The 19,855-nt window shown below is 37.7% G+C and overlaps 1 protein-coding gene and 2 long non-coding RNA genes across 4 annotated transcripts in view; 2 read left to right on the top strand and 1 right to left on the bottom strand.

Annotated features, from left to right (window-relative positions):
* Positions 1–11,340, top strand: part of LOC126930102 (uncharacterized) — a 36,506-nt gene extending 25,166 nt beyond the window's left edge. Inside the window, exons 7-8 of the long non-coding RNA XR_007717450.1 lie at positions 3,418–3,604; positions 11,293–11,340. This is a non-coding gene — a long non-coding RNA (uncharacterized LOC126930102). The remainder of the gene's footprint in view (positions 1–3,417; positions 3,605–11,292) is intronic.
* On the bottom strand, positions 421–8,737 carry CLEC12B (C-type lectin domain family 12 member B). 2 transcript variants are annotated; one of them, XM_050746803.1, is made up of 6 exons: positions 8,504–8,737; positions 6,302–6,400; positions 4,446–4,664; positions 3,780–3,934; positions 3,464–3,579; positions 421–873 (listed from the first exon to the last, which is right to left on the bottom strand). In XM_050746803.1, the coding sequence occupies exons 1-6, from the start codon at positions 8,592–8,594 to the stop codon at positions 723–725; spliced, it is 831 nt and encodes a 276-aa protein (XP_050602760.1). In that variant the 5' UTR covers positions 8,595–8,737; the 3' UTR covers positions 421–722. The 2 variants fall into 2 exon arrangements, 1 of the variants encoding a protein (XP_050602760.1); XR_007717449.1 differs by having other exon boundaries at positions 831–873; positions 3,317–3,579.
* Positions 11,341–17,442: 6,102 nt separating the features above from the next.
* Positions 17,443–19,055, top strand: LOC126930099 (uncharacterized). Its single transcript, XR_007717448.1, has 3 exons — positions 17,443–17,525; positions 18,570–18,817; positions 18,921–19,055. It is a non-coding gene; the product is annotated as an uncharacterized LOC126930099 (long non-coding RNA).
* Positions 19,056–19,855: the final 800 nt, after the last annotated feature.

The raw sequence follows: 19,855 nt of genomic DNA, 5'->3' as shown, positions 1-19,855 counted from the left end.
AGCTGACAAAGTGAGACACTGTCTCAAAAAAAAAAAAAAAAGTAAATATTAAATGCTTATGCTTCTTCACCTAGATTACAAGTTATCTAAATTTTAAAGATTAATAAAAATACTTATTTTCATAGGGTTGTTGGAGAAGAAAAGTTATTTTGCAAGTGCAGGGTGACACTTAGCTGGTTCACAGTGGTACAAACATTTGCTAAAATAAAATATTTCCAAATCAGTTGATACAGTGCTGCAGCCCCAGCTACCAGGATCCTTAGCCTGGGATCCCCCAGACCTCCACATGATCCAGCAACTATCACAACAGGCGTCTCTTGGACCTTGTTCTAGTGCTGTGGCCTGTGTTTTTAAATATTTAATTATCACCCTAGTTTTTAAATATTTAAATATCACCCTAGTGCACACATGACAATATAATAATAATGTAAGAAAGGAGTCTTTATTTGAGAAAGCAAAGAAATTCAGTGAAATGATTCTGAGACAATCATAAAGCCATAGTATGGCTATTCCCCTTGGTCCCCAGGGATAATTGTAAGACTGAATAATAACATCAAATCAGAAGATGTCAGACAAGGAACTGGAGAATGTTTGTTAAACAAGTTCATTCGTCTGATGATGTAAATACACAGTCATTTTAAAAGCTGGTTTTGGCTCTGGTACCGTAGTTTCCTCTTTCCTCTCCAAGTCTCTTACTTCTTGGAGAATTTGGAAGAAGCATACTAATCCAAATCCTCGATCTTCACTGGGGCGGCCGTCTTCTCGCAAATCCAAAAAATTTCGGCGCTACAGCGAGAAATATAAATATTTCCTTTTTGAAAATAAGCACATCCTTTGGATCCATTGATCTGGTCCAGTTCTTTAGTACTAAATCTGAAAATTAATTTGAAATGTATTATAAATTCTATATTTGAAACATGATCACTATTTAGTGCTCTCAGTTGCTCTTACAGCCAGTGTCATGTATCTGAATATTGAGAGACTTCTGCCTCCACAAACCTTCAAACTCTGAAGCTGCCTAAAACTGGCACAAAATCTGCCTAGAGCTGGCACATGTGGGTTCTTTATTTTAAGTTAATCATGATCCCGGGTAGAATTCTTTAAGAAAATACTTAAATCCTGGGCTGAGAATTTGTATGTCCTTCAGAAATATGGAATTCCATTAATGAAAGCTACTCAGTTCAGCTTATATTAGAAGTACTTGAAGTTCTCTGGGACTTTATGAAGAAAAACATAAAAATAAAATCACGTTCTGTTATAAAAAGCTATCACATTTTACTATGCACAAATATAACTTTTCACATAGTTATACATATGCGGTGGGTAAAAAGAGAACCAGACAGACATTAAAAGAGGAAATGAATGACTATATAGATATGGTGCTGACAATAGTATTCACTTCCTCTGCTAAGAAAGTGATGTTAACCCTGAAATAATCTCTTTAGAAAATTATACTTGTCAGGTCTAAATTTTCTGTGTGCCCAACATTGTTTTTTCCTAAATGACCTGCATTACACTGCCATATTCTTTTCTTGCTTCAGGGCTAGGCTTTCTAAATCTTAGCCTGGGCTTTTACTCAGTAGTCAAGGAAATGGTTCTACAATCTGGAAGCTCAGTCTCTCTAACCTGAGTTTGACATGCTGGCTTATCTGACAGCTGCATGTCTCAGGGGCCAGGGTCTGTAAGTTCCGAACCCTGCTGTGGGGGCCACCTCCCTCACACTTTGATTAAGAGTGAGTAGAGAGGCCAAGGATGATTAAAATCCCTTTGGGAGAACGGACACATCTTAGATTCCAACACGGAATGTGTTTACATGATGTCATGGTACTACTCCTGGAAACCCTCAGTCTAGTAGCAACACCTCAGATTAATATTAATCAGTTCATGAGAGTATTGCTCTCATCACGAAGAGTAACTGTCACTTTTTTTGTTTGTGTATTACTCTGCATGTGCTTTTTGTCATTATTATTAGTGTGAAACCAGACTAGTTGACTTGATATGATTGATAATGGTGATTAGAGAATGGGGGATTAGTGTTTGAGTAGAAGTAGCCACAATGAAACATTGGGAAATGGATGAAGATAAAGTGTATCCAGGGAGAAAGTAACAGACCTAGCATTGTTTGTGATTTAAGGAATTGCTGAGTCACAGCTGAAGCGTGGCATCTTTGACAGAAGATGAGTGATTATTATTCAGTTTAAGAAAACTGACAACATGCTTTAAAGAGTGAAACAGGAGGGAGGGCGGTGGATAATTATTTGTTGGGGGAGGAAGGTAGATAAAAAGCCATTATGGATACAAATATCTTGTTAGATAGAAGAAGTAAGACCTAGTGTTTGATAGATTATTAGGGTGAATACAATTAACAATAATCTACTGTACATTTCACAATAATGAGAAAATAATAATTTAAATGCTCCTAGCACAAAGAAAAGATAAATATTTAAAGTGATAGATATCCCAATTCCACTTATTTGATCTTTACACACTATCTGAATGTATCAAATTATCTCATGTACCCCAAAACATATGCACTCTTATGTATCAATAAAAAATTTAAAAATCCATTAAGATGCCAATGATCTTAAATTTTATCTAATATAAAAACACTATTATATTTAAAATATTAATACAGTTTCATTTAAATGTATTTAAGATGAGAGGTGTTCCTCAAAATTTTTTTTTATCATCTGTGAAATAATTTAGCAAACCTAATATCCCCTTACACATTTTTGTTGACATCTATTTTTTCATAACTTTAAATAGTTAAAAAAATTGAAAGTTTCCAAGTGTTATATATTCTATTTGTCCTTTAAATATTCTCATCCAAACCTTGAAGTGGAAGGTTTAGTTCATTTTAATTCATAAAAGACACTTGCCATACATATGTTGTAATTTGCAAGTCCTCAACATGACACTAATTCTTGAACTAATCAGTCAATTCAGTCTTACTTTTTGTTAGAAAATAGTTGACAGTTATTTGGTATAAATAAATGTGTTGATGTATGTTCTTATGACCAGCAGTACCCTTTTGGATTGGAGGTGATGGAGAATCACAACAGCTGAGTGACTGAGTGCACAGTTCCTAAAGTGCAATTTATGAGCTGAGTGACCTCAGGCAAATTACTTAATCTCTCTGTGATAATATTTCTACCTATAAAGTGGGAATGTAACAGTGCTTTCTTCAAAGGTTAATATTTATAAAATACTTTGAATGTAGTATTAGGTGTGTGTGTGTTAAATAAACACATTTCTACCAAAAGATAAAGTTCAGTGCCTTGCCATAAATTTGTCACAGAGATGAAATAAACTATACCTCCTTTCAATATTTGTTACTGGAGCTCTTTTCTCAGTATGTTGTACTCCTCTTTTTATGTCTGTATTTATAATTCTCACAATCATTATTAATTTTCCCAGGATTCCACGGAAAGCTTGTGTTTACCCTCAATAGTTAGAGACGTACAAGGATGGAGAGGGAACAGAGCCATCTTCCCAGAACCAGCTTCTGCCAGAGGAGTCCCATGATAATCCCAGCCAAAAGAATGAAAACATCAGTAATGGCTGTGACGTAAGAAAATCCTGAGAAAACAGAAAAAAGTTTTATGTGAGTGCCACATTCCAGTTTGCAGAGTTAAGATAGATGAGAACATTCATTAAATTCATGTATTAATTCTAATTCAAGATGCACTGAATTTCCATCATGTGAATCAGATATTTTATTTATTTCTCTCTCATTGTATAGATAATGTCTATAACTAGAGAAAGAGACTCAATCCTACCTTTTCTTCCAAACTGTCTATCTTCACTAGGGTGGAGTTCTTGTCTATGCAGTCCTTTCTACTGTTAGTCCAGGTTTTCTCTTCATTTGTTGTAAAATAATAGCAACTATTTTGGTACCATTGCCACATCTTAGGACATGGATTACATCTGTGGTCTGAAAAGGAAATTACACCCAATAATATAAATGGAATGACCCTGGAGTGACTGGAGAAGGCTTTGAAACAAAATCATTTAATTGAACAATAGGGTCTGAGAGTCAGCACCCTGAAAGCATACTGCTTTAGAAGCCTCTGAAAATAAGGTGACCCCTGGTTATGGGTTGGGGCAATAGGGATTCTCTTTTCAGGGCTTAGTCTTCTGGCTTCAGAATTACCAGCTGTGCTTTTAAGCTTTCATAACAACAGGATCACCTAGAAATAGTTAATGAAATGAGGGGTTGAAGTATCTGGATTGGTATCATTCCAAGATACTTCCCAAATTTGCCTGTGGCTTCAAAAATATTAAATGAATTTGTATATCCTTGCTGTCTGTAAATTTGGTGCAACATCATTGAGGTTCATTGGATGACATCTCTCTCTCTCAATACTCTGAGGTGGTGCATGTGATCAACTTAGACCAGGGCGACATATGCCATCTGACTGGTCAGCAGGTCTAAGTCTGATTACCTGAAGTGTGAATGATTAGCTCTTGACACAGTTTGACGGCCATTTGTTCCTGCCTCTTCAGTAGACTGGAGATCTGTGACTTGAGAAATTCCTCCTCCATGGACAAGTTATTGGAGTTGCCCAGTTGCTGGGATAAGTTATCCTGCCGCTGGTGGATGGTTTTCTGAAGTTGACTCAATTTCTCTGAATCTGAGTTAATGTCATTAGATATCTGCAAAACTCCAAGACATGACAGGAGACAAGTTCATATGTTCTTGTATTCTCATAACTGTAGACAATTCTTGTGACAGAAACATTTCTTAATTGTTCACGATTCACTAGTAGCTCTTAGTATTTGAGGTATCATGCAAGAAACAAACCAGATGCCTTTCTATTCCAAATAATTTATAGTTCTTTTTAATTTTATTTACATTTTTATTATTACACTATATTAAAATAATGATTTAATAATTATGTATTTCTGACATCACATCTAAGGAAGGGCCAGTCATTCTGCCACTCATTTTCGTGAAATTATTTTATTTTTGTTTTATTTTATTTGGAGATAGATGATGTAATTGTTGTTTTAATGAAAACAGCATTCTTTGGGACAATGGATATTGCAAACGCTGCAGATGACCTGAGATGCTTGTTTACCAAAAGGTTAAAAAAAGCAGATCTTAATGGCACATCAGACCATTTCTGGTCATGGGTCCATGAAATACGCCCTTTTCATAAGCATTTAAGGTGCTTCATCAGCACAACAAATTTAAGAACCACTGCACCAAAAGCACTAAATTTTAGAAAAGAAATGTCACCCTTCTATAGCAAATCAATGGACATATGTTATTGCATTTTCACTTAATTTTTAAATATACATTATTGTAGAAGATCAGCTGCTAATCTCATACTGATTGGCTCCAGAATATCTGTCACTGCTGCTTGAACATCATATTCCTTTTCAAAAGAGCAAGGTACATCATTAACCTCTTTTTATGTTGACAAAGATATGTCCAAATCCTCATTATCAATTAAATCTTAAAAAATTATCCATTAAATCATTAAAAAGAAATGAATGTGGCAGAGGAGATGTTAGTATCATTCAGCAAATTAACTTTCTTGACTATGAGTTCCCTGTAAGTGAATACCATGCCAATTCACTACTCTGTATACCATACACTTAACAACTCTATAAAGTTTGTATTCTCAGGATGTTTTCCTCATTACTCAAGAACTCCCTACCATGTTCATCCCCAACTGCCCAAGGATGGGTCAGAATCAATAGACCGTTACTTTGTGGCCGTGGTGCTTGAGAGTGGAGCTTCCATTGTCATGTGGAGATGGTTCAACTCTCTTAGTTGGTAAAGTGTATCAGGCCATTCTTCCTCCTTGTTTATATGTCTTTTCATTCATAGAAATCAGGCTGCTGCTGCTACTTGGAAGATTTCTCTCCACTAGAGAAGTCTCATGTAAGCAGACTGAGCCTAGTCTAGTGCTAAGTCTTCCCGGTAAATAACATAGCATGCACTTCCTTCAGTACATATTTCTTGACTTTATTTCTCAGCCTTGGAATGATAAGTGAATGTGTGTCTAGGCAGAAAAGAGGCTCTTTATCCTAATGAATAACTAGAAACAAAGAGTCTTCATTTAAGTCCAGTTTAGCTTATCAAGATAAAACAATGAATTTAGAACCACATCCTGATAATGTCTTTTGCCGGTTTATTGGGAAGATATGACGAATAGGAGAGATATGAGACAGCAGAAAAGTATCAGAGGATTCAGGATGCTAGGACCCATCTGCAATCCAAGCTGATTACACATGGTTTACAAATATGTTTTCTAGTTGCTTTTGTTGGGTTCGATGCGGATTTACTTACACATCATCCCCAACGTCACCAGCCCAATCAGCAACATCAGGCAAAGAGTTAGCAGACCCAGGGCAGCATGACGCCAAATGGGAGATGGAGCTGGATGCCCTGGAGAAAGCCCACAAAGCAGTTAGCAAACAGAACTGCTTTGTGCTTGTTTCGCTTTGGTTTGTTTATTTCTCACACTTAGGGAGCTTCCAGATACTAACATTTCTTTCTTGCTCCTTTAATGCCCTCATTTAGAAAATACCTAATATGGGGCCGGGCGCGGTGGCTCAAGCCTGTAATTCCAGCACTTTGGGAGGCCGAGGCGGGCAGATCACGAGGTCAGGAGATCAAGACCATCCTGGCTAACACGGTGAAACCCCGTCTCTACTAAAAATACAAAGATTAGCCGGGCGAGGTGGCAGGCGCCTGTAGTCCCAGCTACTTGGGAGGCTGAGGCAGGAGAATGGCGTAAACCCGGGAGGTGGAGCTTGCAGTGAGCTGCGATCCGGCCACTGCACTCCAGCCTGGACGACAGAGCGAGACTCCATCTCAAAAAAAAAAAAAAAAAGAAAAAGAAATTACCTAATATGAAGTGCAATGAGGGTGCCGTCATTGGTTCCCCTCCATTTCTCCACCACTCTTCTTCCCTTTAAGAGGAAGCTTCTCCTAATTTCAAGGTTTTTGCTTTACACCATTACCCACTTTTCTTCCTCAAGTTTATTGAATTCATAAATGAGAGATCTATAAAGTGTTTTTCTGGATGATACTGACAGTAGGAGACACCTCAAGCTTTTGAGCTCAAAAGTCTCTATAAGGCAGATGTTCTATCTGCCTTGTAAAAGTGGATTCTACTTTTTAAAGTATCTTTTACCTGTTAACAATAACTTATCTATTATTCATGCTATTTATAACCTAATAACTAATGAATGAATACTGAATGAAAGAAAGAATGTGCAGTCTAACTTACAAACAGCAGAATAGACCAGAAAGCCATTAGCATCCTACTTGTAGTAGTTGTTGTCTAAAATATCAATGATTGTCATATTTTCCTTAGCTTCGTGTTCCTTGATTTAGGTCCAAATAACATCTAGCCCAATATTTTAGATATAGCGTTACAGTCTCCAGGTGCATTGATATGCACCATATCCACACCTCCCTTTTTCCTCACAGATTAGAATTAGAAGTTAAAAAAAAAAAAAGGCAAAAATGTGGAACCACCTTTATTAGACACATGCAAAGTCTATTCCCATCATCTTTTTGTAGATATCCTTCCCTCAAATGTCATGTACCACACAAAATGTAAAGATAAATCTAGAGGGCAGGAGAAAGAAGTTCAGATGACTGACATGATTCAGGAGAACCTGGATAGTTAACATATCTGAAAATAAGAGATGTGGTCTTATGTCCACAGAATCTGGTTTGATTCTTGAACATGGAGACTGCTATTTATTCCAATTAGGCATAAGAGAATGAGCTGAAGACCAGCACTGAGTCTGGGCTTCCCCACATAGCAGTTGTGTGAGCTTGTTAAATTATCTAATTTCTCTCAGCCTCAGTTTCTTCATCTATGTAATGGAGAAAATACTAATATTCGAATATTATCGTGAATTGTCATCACAATTATATCTGTATATAATGTACATAAAATACTACCCAGATACTATTATTACTGGTTCAACATTACAAATTATACTTGGATTTCAACTACCCTAAAATTTGAAAAACTACTGACAAAAGAGAAACTAGCTCTGATCCATTTCTAATCCACTCACTCATCTTCCAGTTTTCTCTGAAGCAACTTACATCATCTAAAAGAAAAATGTCCTCTATCTTCTCTATTTTAGAAGCCTCCAATCTGGTTTCTGAAAGAATATCCTCCTGGCATCTCTAACAAGGTATAAATATCAAGGATTATATTCATAAAAAGAAATCTCTAATTCCCCAGGCTCAATTTCTGGCATGTCCAGTCAGAATTTTTCTCTACAACACAGAGCTTCCTGAAACATAGTGATATCACACAATTTTAAAGAGGTTCTGAAAGCCACATATTTTCGCTTCAACCTTGGGAACACTCACTCTTCTACTACATTCCACAAGATTTGTTCCCATTTTGGAGATTTCACAGCACACTGTCTTTAACGCCAGCATTAAAGCCGGCACCTCAAATCATTTAACACCTGTCCGCTCCCCCAATGACACAGCTGGTGTTCTCTGAACTCCTACCTTTTTTTCTTAGGTTATTTCCATGTCGGTTATTCCTTGCTCCAGCATAATCCTGAAATGTGAGTGTCGCGTAGGTCACTTCTTCAGACATTGTAGAAGAAAACCCTACTTTAAATTATCTAATTAATGTTTCAATATCTTGAGGCCTGGGAACAGGGTGTCTTTTTCAAGGCTGGGAGCTTTGATATAGACACTCAGCTGACCCAGACACACTCCACTGCCCCTCTGTAAGAGGAGAATGACAATTTGTTTCTCTGCAGAGAAAGTGAGAAAAGTCAAATATTCTCCTTAGAAATATTCTCATTAGAATGTTACAGATCTCAAACTGTCTGCTCTGTCAGCATTGTTTCTTGCTGTGCAGCTAAGAAGGGGTGCTTGGAGGCAGAACGGGAGGAATGTGGAGAACCTCCATGATCCTGGAGGTAGAGGCTGCTCTGAATGTTTCAGAAAAGAGTCAGGTTATCTTCTTTACATCTACCTAAGGCTAGCTAATCTGCCTGGAGATGCTGGTTCTAGTTTATTCTCAGCCACATCAGATATTAAGCAGAAACACACATTAAGACAGGAAGAGCTGTGTCACAGACCTGGCTGCTATTATAGGAAATTCAAACACGTGTGTGTGTGTGTGTGTGTGTGTGTGTGTGTGTGTGTGTGTGTGTGAGAGAGAGAGAGAGAGAGAGAGAGAGGGATGGTGTTGGTAATGGGGCATGGAGAAGAAATTGATAGCTACTTAGCTACTTAACGTGAGTATGAATGGGAGTGCCCTCTTCTGGCAAGATTGGAAAAGTTCCTAACAGAACAACCACCCTAGAATAATCCTGCAGACAGCAAGGAATACACAGGACAAAATTTTTAAAAGATTTTTAAAACCTGAAGTTTCATGAGAGTGAAAGTGAAAAAAGCAGGTCGATTCTAGAGAGAATGAGACTGGCACATGGTAAGGTGTTTTTGGTTTTATTTTTTATTTTTTTAAGTTTTTTATTTTTTATTTTTTTATTTTTTAGATGGAGTCTCGCTCTGTCGCCCTGGCTGGAGTGCTGTGGCGAGATCTCGGCTCACTGCTTTTAGTTCGTTTGTTTGTCTTTCAGTCATTCCTGCAGGGTAGCGGAATTCTTATAGAAAGCATGCTGTATATCCGGATTACAAAATCAGATGATGCTGTGTGGGGCAACCACAGCTACAAAGAGCGCTGAAGTAACTGAATATCCATACAACTACTGGTTAATGAGCATCTCTAGAGTGTCTTTAGGACTTGAAGCCTCTTTAAACTTCTATGTATTTAGATTTTATTTTTTTTTAACTTAATAAAATAACCAACCTCTATTTTATCTCGCTTAGGTCTAAAAATACTCTGAAAAGATGCATCCAGTACAATTGAAGTAAACTCACTGCACTGCTTTGTGTGATATTATAAATTTGAACTGTGATATTATAAATTTGAACAACACAACATGAGCAATAAAGAGTTGACAGTTTGTATAAACAGTGTTCTATTATCTGGAAGAACAGGAGAAAACAACATGTTGCACATGTAGTTGGTCATAGGATTTATAGCCATAGGATTTACATACACCTTAAAAAACTGAACCTACTTCTAAACCTACCATAACTTTTCATTAAATTTACTAATTTATATAACAAAGTAAATTGTTGTTAAGAATCTGCGGGAGGTGGAATAATAGCCCTGAAGGATGCCCACGTTCTAATCCTCAGAACCTCTGAATATGGCGGCTCACCTTGGCAAAAGGGACGTTTCAGATACTGTTACGGTTTTTCAATAGTGTAACTGATCAAATAAGCTAGGAGATGCTGTAAATTTTGAAGGTTACAGACCTTGAGATGAGAAAATTACCCTGGATTATCTGGGTAGATGCGATTTGATTACTTGAGTCCTTAAAAATGGAAGATATTTCTTAGATGTGGTCAGAAGGTGATGTGACCAAAACAAAGAAAAGAACGCTCAGGGACATGCAATATTGCTAGCTGAAGAGGGAGGAAGGGAGCCAGGAGCCAATGAATTTGGGCTAGATAATGGGAAGGTAATAAGGAAACAGCGTTTTCCACAGAGCGAGCCTTTAGAAAGGAATATATCCCTAGCGAGAGCCCTGATGTTAGCCCAGTGAGACTCATGTCACACTTTTAACCTGCAGAGCCTTAAGATAATACATGTGTGGCAATTTGTTACAGCAGCAATATGTAGTCAATACAGAACCCAGGAAAATATGGGCGGGGCAGGGGGGCGCTATACATGAGTGATGAAACTAAGGAATCTCTTCTAAAACTTTCCTTTGGGGAGAGGCAGATGATTACATAACTGTACTTAGGTGGAGGATTTGGTATGAGTTTTGTGGTTTCAGATGACTGGGGAGTGATCTAAAACTTCCAACGTTCATGTCTGTGTGGAGATTTTCTTAGTCAAAGGTGTCCATCATGAGGTGCCCTCACTCCACAGGTGTGAAGCAGGTGCAGAAAGGCAATGTGAAAACTTTCTCTTTAGGAATATTGTGCATGATCTCTAAACACCTAAATGTACATATGCTGCTTGTTCATTGTTTTTTTCCAAATTGATTAAATACTCAAAAAAATGTTGGAGGCTCTAAGTCATACATCAACAAAACTCCACTATCAAAAATATGGAAACAAATAATAAATCTATACTTTTTACTATTCTAGGTGAATTAAGGCAGAGACCATTGACATTAATAGGACCAGTTTAAATAGGTGATTACAAAAATAAGAAATTAAGAATGGTTTTCTCTCTCTGTTCTGGTCTGTGTCGGTTCCTCCAGGTGGGTTCGTGGTCTCGCTGACCTCAAGAATATAGTCATGGACCTTCAAGGTGAGTGTTACAGCTCTTTTTTTTTTTTTAGACGAGTGTCGCTCTGTCGCCCAGGCTAGACACTCGCAATCTCGCAATCTGACACAGTCTCGGCTCACTGCAAGCTCCGCCTCCTGGGTTTATGCCATTCTCCTGCCTCATTCCCCCGAGTTGCTGGGACTACAGGTGCCCGCCACTGCCCCAGCTAATTTTTTGTATTTTTAGTAGAGACAGGGTTTCACTGTGTTAGCCAGGATGGTCTGGACCTCATGATCCACCTGCCTCGGCCTCCCAAAGTACTGGGATTACAGTTACAGCTCTTAAAGATGGCACAGACGCAAAGACTGGGCGGTAGCAAGGTTTGTCGTGAAGAGCCAAAGCACCCACAGCACCTGACTAGATTGCTGCTGCGGCTGGATGGGGTGCTCAGCTTTTATTTCCTATTGTCCCCACCCATGTTCTGTTTCTGTCCTATCAGAGTGCCCTTTTTACAATCCTCCCCACAATTGGCTATTTTTAGAATCTGCTGATTGGTGCATTTTACAGAGCACTGATTGGTGTGTTTTACAGTGTGCTGATTGGTGCATTTTACAGAATGCTGATTGGTGTGTTTTACAGTGTGCTGATTGGTGCATTTTACATGGCGCTGATTGGTACATTTTACAATCCTCTTGTAAGACAGGAAAATTCCCCAACTCCCAACTCTATCCAGGAAGTCCAGCTGGCCTCACTGCTCATAACTTTCACCAGATTTTGCAAAAACTGGGTTTGTATCCTCATTTCCTTAATTATTTAACATACCTTAAAGTTTCCTAACAAAGTATTAACCTCTCACTATCCATGAAATGATGCTTAGCTTGAACAACGATGAAGAATGTCACCTGGTTCCTAATTATTTCTAAGAGAAAGTAGATTGATAACACTTCTCACATACTTTCTATTATTATGATCCAAAAAGCTGTATCATCTATCATTATTAGTGTATGATCATATTAATTTAGACATTTCTGTACTTTTCTCCCTTAAAAACTTACAGCATCTCTGTAGCTTATTTTATCGGTTACACTATTAAAAAACTCACTTTGTTACAGTCATTTACCAAATTCTTCTCATTTCTTTATTATTTTTTCAACTATCTTAAATCGTATTGACCTCAACTCCTATCATGATTATCATCAGCGATTTCGACATTCGGGTGGGTGATAATTCCAATACTCTGAGCTCTCAGTTCTTGAATTTGCCTCCAATAACCTTACCCACACTCAGAAATCAGTTGCTCGCACACAAAAATCAGTCACCCACTAGATGATCCTAGTTGGGAGCTATGCTATTCACCATAGTAATCACTAGGCATATAATGGCTATTTAAATTTAAATTAATTAAAATTAAATAAAATTTAAAATGTATTTCCTAGGTCTCACTAGTCATACTTCAGGTACTTACCAGCCACAGGTGGCATTGACTATGCAATTGGACAGTGCAGGTAAATAATATTTCCATTATTCCCAACATTGCTATTTGAACAGCACTGTCGTAGAGTGCAGGCAATTTCATTTCCAGTATGAGAAACTCCTCCATTATCTGTTTCAGATATTTCACTCTCTGACCTCCACCTCCTATCTTTCCAGCCCACTCTCTCTGGGGATTCTGCACTCTACAGTATTTCAGTGCCCACTGAGATAGCAACCTCACTGACCATGCCACCTTTTCATTGTTGTCAGTCCCTCATGTCTCACTGCCTATTATACCTAGCATGCACCACTTACTGGGAACAATTATAAAAATCATTTTATTACACACAGCTCCAACTTCCTTGCTTATCTCTTCATTCATCATAAGCATCTAGAAAATGCAGCTTGGTTAAATCCAACCCTACCTGCTCTGTGCATACATTCAAATAGCTGAATGTGACCATATTAGCTGGTTTTATCTTACGTTTTTGAAATGTAACTTCCCAGCACTCTTACTAATCAATCTGTTCTGCAAATCTCCTAAAAGATTATTCCCCATCTCTTTTTCTTTCTCAAACTCTCAAATTTCTGTCTTCTCTTTCTACAAACTCAGTGGTTAACCTGGCTTTTCCATTAACATTATCTTAAGCAAAAAAATTCAGAAAGGCGTTTTCTCTGTTTCACTAATCAAATATACCAAAACATCTACATCAGTATGTAAGGTAGTATCCTTTTCAACAGTGGTTAAATTGTACTACCTCATCTAAGATTAATCTCTATCTGTATATTAAAATCCATTCACCTGTCTCCTTAAAGATTTCAAGCTTGCAATTTTCCTTCTTTTTTTCTTTCTGGCACTATCAATTTTTCCATTTTTTTCGTCTCTACTTGTTCACTTACATTGACTTCCCAAGATGATGTAATATCTCCTATGTAAAAACAAGCAAAAGCCATCTTTTGTTTATCGTACCACCATACACATGATCACCCCATTTCTCTAATTTTCTTAACAACAAATGGCTTCAAAAATTTCTCTGTGGTCTTCTCGAACTTATTCTAATTAGGCGTTTTCCTTCACTATTTCTATAAAAACAATCCTGCTAAAGTCATCATTACCTCAATATAAACCCATTCAATGGCTAGTTCTTAGGATTCATCTTACACATTGTATAAACAGAATTTTAAATAACTGATTATTCACTTTTTATAATAATCTTGCTTCTCCAAAATACTTTGTTCCCTAGGACACCATTCTCTTGGTTTTCCTTTTGCTTCAGTCACAACCCAATCCTCCCTCAGATTAACTGATTCCTCTTTAAATTAACTTAAGATGTTTTCGTGCCCTAGAGTTCAAATGTTGGTCTTATTAAAAAAAAAAAAAAAAAAAAAAAAAAAAAAACTTATCCTGGATTGAACTAAATTGAATAGTACCCAGAGAAAGGCAGAATAGGAATTAATTTCTTACAGATTCATGACTTGAGATAACAGCCATACATTGATAATGTCCAAAAATTGTTATTTCCATACCAGTGCTTGATCTACAGGATCACATATCTGACTGGATTCTTGGCATATTCTCTTCAATATATTATATGATTTTCTAACTTAACACATCAAAAAATGGGTACTTTTTCCCAATGTGTTTCTTCTTCTTAATAAATGTACATTCCATGTGTACAGTTTCTCGGCTAAAAACTTGGAATCACCTTTGACATTTCTTGCTGCTCTCACATGAATTAAATCTGTCAGAAAATATTGTTCACCTTGGAAAATAGGGAAACACAGTTATTAAATGTGGAAGTATTGTTGATTTAAAAGACCTTAAAAGAAATACTGAGTTAACATGACAGAAGGATTCGTTCTCACTCTGTTCTTTCTGTTCTCACATTTCATGCTTATTTCAGAGGACACTTTTAAAGTGGGGTTTAAATGGGCAAGTACCTAGAGAATAGCAAGAATGACAATTAATTCAGAATTATTTACAAAAAAGAGATAGGGAAAAGTGAAGATGAAAGCCAGAGGTATCCGAGACTTAAAGGAAACAAAAATAAACTAAAAGCAGAAGGAAAATAAATGGCCACAAGGAGGAGTCAGAGGATGGATATAGGATGGAATTTATTTTGAAACTTATTAACCCTTGTATTTACCCAATCAGGTGAATATACCTGACCAGCATAATAAAATATCCCAATTAAAATGAAGCACTATGAAAACAGACGAATTGATTCAAATCCCGGAGCAACACTTACTTGCCCTGTGGCTTTCGGCAAGTTACTGAACTTCTGTGCTTTGTTTTTCTTAATAGTAAATCTGTCATAAGTTTAATTCCTGCCACAAATATAACTGATAAAAGCATATAGAAAGAGCAATAAATGGCAGCTGTCATCGTAGAAGTAAGTTTGGATTATTCTGGATTATCTTAAAAATGGAAGAAACCTGGGCAATTGTCCAAGCACTGACAGTGAAGCTTAAACAAACCAATCTAATCCTCATGAACACAACCAGGATCTGCCTCAAGCCTGTCCAGAAGAACTCGATTATATCACTTTTCTTCATTCATAACTCTTTCCATGATATACAATTATCTTGATCTTTGCTTTCTATGTTTCTTTACTATCTGTGCTGATCACCCTCTACTATAAAAAATGCTTGTATGATTCATTAAACATTGGTCCCCAGAAAATAGAATTGTGCCTGGGACATCTGTAGTGATCAACAAACATATGTTCAAATAAATGATTAATTAATAGTCCCTGCCATGAAGTTTTATAGTAATTTAATTGGAAAGTACAATAGTAGCTATACTTAATATTCTGCGAATCCTTAATTCAAATATACTAGATGATTTCACTTTCCCTTTGATACAGACAAGAGACAGGGAAATACTGGGTAGAAGAGGGTGGTTCCTACCACCCACGGGGCCTGTCGTGGGGTGGGGGGAGCGGGGAGGGATAGCGTTAGGAGATATACCTAATGTAAATGACAAGTTAATGGGTGCAGCACACCAACATGGCACATTTATACATATGTAATAAACCTGCACTTTGTGCACATGTACCCTAGAACTTAAAGTATAAAGTGTAAAAATATATTTTATATATATGTATACTTAAAGTGTGTATATATATATGTGTGTGTGCATATACATATATAGAAGAGGGTGGTTCCCTGGCATGTGCCTCACCCTCAAGCCAGGAGACTGGCAGCCTAAAATGTGTATAGACATTCCTGTTTTCACGCCCCCAAAATTTGCCTTTTGGCCTGCCATGCCCCCTATTCTGTACCCGTATAAACTCTGAACTCCAGGCTCCAGATCAGATGAGCAGACAAGGAGATGAGAAGACAAGCAGATGAAAGGTGGAATGACATGGCAGAGAAGGAGAGAACGGGAGGAACTTCTGAACACCAAGAGGAGTTCAGCTGGGAGTGGTCAGAGAGTAGTTTGGCTGTTGGATGGCCAAACCCAGAGGAAGATCACTTCCCACTTTATCCACCTTCCAGCTCCCCATTCATCCCACTAGGAGCCACCTCCACAACTCAGTAAAACCCCCACATTCATCCTTTGAGTTCGTGTGTGACCTGTTTCTTCTGGGATGCTGGACAAGAGCTTGGAATACAGAAAGCTGTCACACTGGCCCTCTGCCCTTGCAGAAAGGCCGAGGAGTCACTGAGCTGGTTAACACTTAAGCTGTCTGCAGATGGCAGAGCTAAAAGAGCATTGTAACACTGGCATTCCAGGCACCCACCCCTAGACACTACAGTGGGGCCCAAGCCCAAAGGGCTCACCCCAGCCCCTCCACCTGCCTGTCCGCATGCTGTCCCTCCCACAAGGGATTTGAGCTCATGACAGTCAAACAGATAGACACACCCCTGTCACACACCCTGCAAGGGGGGCCAGAACTCTCCCATTTCACCTTAATCACATGATTTCCCTCAATCACACTGGGTGGATTAGATGAAATTAGATGGTACTGCTTATTTTTTATTTCTTTTTGAGTTGGTCTGGCTCTGTCACCCAGGCTGAACTGCAATGGCACAATTTTGGCTCATTGCAACCTCTGCCTCCTGAGCTCGAGTGAACCTTCCACCTCAGACTCCCAAGTAGCTGGGACTTGTGCCACACACCACCACACACAAATAATTTTTTTTGTTTGTTTGTTTTTGGTAGAAGAAGGGTTTCAGCATGTTGCTCAGGCTGGTCTCAAACTCCTGAGCTCAAGAAATCTTCCTACCTCGGCCTCCCAGTGTGTTGGGATTATAGGAGTGAGCTATCATGCCTGACGCCTGGTATTGCTTTTTACAAGAAGTACATGTATTCAAACTTCCTGACCTTTATTCAGATGTTTCCCTGCCTGAAAAACATTGCTTTCTCCTTTCTCCTCTTAGTCAATATTTACCTTTTCTTCAAATATTAATGTAAATCTTAATTTAATTGATTGTTATTTATTATTTAACTTTTTACTTACATATGTTTTGTGTACATATGCCTGATCAACTCTGTGGTATGATGCAGACTGACACATTTTTTTCCTTCAGTTTCCCTACTGTTTGTAATAAATGTTCTGCTGTAATTTTGGTCTGATATTTATTAATTGGTTAGTTTATTAACTTTAAAAAAAAACTTATTTCATTTTGAAATCCACATGTTTAAGCTTTCTGTAAATGAAGGAGAAAATATTAATTATACTTTTCTATGACAGGAAATCCTACCATTTCCAGATTAAACAGTATTTGGTATTTGGGGAAAGCCTGGTAAGTCAAAGGCGACAGCTTTGGTGTAAAAGTGGTATACATTCAAAAGTCTGTGAATAGCTAGCATCAGTTGTGAAACACTCACTTCCTTTTGTTTCTGTCTGGAATCATTATTATAACGCCCACAGTGGTCAACATCTTGTTGTCTTTCTCTTTTACAAATCCACCGGCCATCCCTGTATATTGATCGGTCTTAGCCGTAACGTTATGTATTCCACTAATTTTCATTCTTACTGCATGTATGCCTTGTCATTGTTGTCTTAGTGTCTTTAACTCATTGTTCAGCCAAAAACATAGATAATGGAGTCTATGAAAGACATCATAATGTAGTGGAAAGAATTTAGAAACCGGGTAAATGGTATACTTTTTACAAGAAGTGTGATGATTAACAAGTTCCTCAAATTATTTAAACTTCTCTTCCCATGTGCAAAATCAGGATTATAATGCCTGTGATACATATATGCTTCACTTATTCGACAAATATGTATTGAGTAACACAGAAAGTCATCACTTAACATCATTAATTAATAGATTCTTAGAAACTGTGACTTAGGTGAAGCAAGGTAGAACAAAGCCAATCTGATCATAGGCTAATGGATATAAACAAGAGCTAAGCACTTACAGCATATTTCTGGTCACAAAAACATTACCCAAGTGGTAAATAAAGACTCAAAACACTTCTAAAAGTAACTATTAAAACAATTGTGAATTATACATAATACATACATTCAGGAAAGAGGAATAAAAACAAGTAAGGTAATTATTTACTCAACTTTTGGTTAAACAGTGGGTGTTGGTGGTCATAGCAGTAGGTTAAATCAAGGAATGGATATTTGCAAAGCAAAAATTGTCAGAAGCACCTTCTAAATGACGTAGGTCAACAAGACTATTATCGGTAGAGTGGGCTCCCTGAGTGCTTTCAGACTGCATTGCTTATTGTCTAGTTTATACTGCATTTGTATAGTTATTGACTATTCTACAAATTCTTATTTTATAATAATTTGTATTCATTCATTCATTCATTTTCCGATCTGCTTATTCCAGCTGTATGGTTTAGGTGGCCAGAGCACATCCCGGCAATTCAGGGACAAGGTGGGCACTGACTCTGGACAGGCCACCATCCCACCACAGGGCACACGCACACACACACCAACATTCAGTCACACTGGGAGCATGTAGACACACCAATTCACCTAATGTGCACAGTTTTGGGATGTGGGAGAAAACTGGAGGACCTGGGGAAAACCCACGCAGACAGAGGAGACCGTGCAAACTCTACACAGTGGCCCCAGGTAGGAAGCAATTTTTTTCCTCAAAACATTATAACAAAACAATCTTATACAAAAGGATGTTACTCGAGAACCTGCTTTAAGTGAATGTCCATCACTATTTTAGAGCCAAGAAACATTTTCTTCTGGGGATAATGGATGAAAATTTTATTACCGAAGATAACTATGTGTGTCGGATAGTGATCAGCATTATAGAAAAGAGTGAAGCAAGGAAGAGGGACAAGAAGGTGGGCTGGTGTGTAGTCAGGTGGGTAAGATGTTCTAAATGTGTGTGTGTGTTTTTCGTTTTTTTTTTAAATAAAAAAAGAGAAGTTCACATAGCTAAAATCTAACACTCTGTGCTTCATAAAGACTAGCCTCATGATTTTTCTCCGTGAATACTCAGCACCAATTTCAGTGTCTGGAACGTAATTAACATTCGTTAAATATTTGCTTTAAAACAGACAATTTAGAGTGTTCTTAATCTATAAAATATTAAATGAATAAAAGGTTTTATTTCAAATTCATTTTCAGCAGGAAATTTGGAATAAAGAATTTTTTTAGGCCGGGTGTGGTGGTTCACACCTGTAATCCCAGCACTTTGGGAGGCTGAGGCAGGCAGATCATGAGGTCAGGAGATTGAGACCATCCTGGCTAACCTGATAAACCCTGTCTCTACTAAAAATACAAAAAAAAAAAAAAAAAATTAGCTGGACGTGGTGGCAGTTGCCTGTAGTCCCAGCTACTTGGGAGGCTGAGGCAGGAGAATGGTGTGAACTTGGGAGGTGGAGCTTGAAGTGAGCCAAAATTGCACCACTGCACTCCAGCCTGGGCAACAGAGCAAGATTCTGTCTCAAAAAAAAAAAAAAAAAAAAAAAAAAAATTTAGCTGTATATAGTTTCCTTAGTGAAGAAAAGGAGAAGGGAATAAGATATTCAAGCAAGGTTAAAATATTGACGCAGAAATAAAATAAGCTAATAATGGGCTTTAGAGGGTGATTAAAAGGTAACTAGCAAAGACTCTGGATTTGGGAAAAGGAAAAGAAACATTTGTGATATCTGT

Source organism: Macaca thibetana, chromosome 11 (assembly GCF_024542745.1).
Source record: "Macaca thibetana thibetana isolate TM-01 chromosome 11, ASM2454274v1, whole genome shotgun sequence".
Lineage (NCBI taxonomy): Eukaryota > Metazoa > Chordata > Mammalia > Primates > Cercopithecidae > Macaca > Macaca thibetana.
This window is presented reverse-complemented; position numbering and strand designations above follow the sequence as displayed.

Bases quoted from the DNA above. Each gene is read 5' to 3' on its own strand.
- CLEC12B (XM_050746803.1), bottom strand. From the start codon at position 8,594: ATGTCTGAAGAAGTGACCTACGCGACACTCACATTTCAGGATTATGCT. The intron at 6,401-8,503 runs GTAGGAGTTCAG...GGCTTTCTCCAG, and splicing joins AAATAACCTAAGAAAAAAAG to GGCATCCAGCTCCATCTCCC. The intron at 3,935-4,445 runs GTAATCAGACTT...TTTCCTTTTCAG, and splicing joins GCTAATCATTCACACTTCAG to ACCACAGATGTAATCCATGT.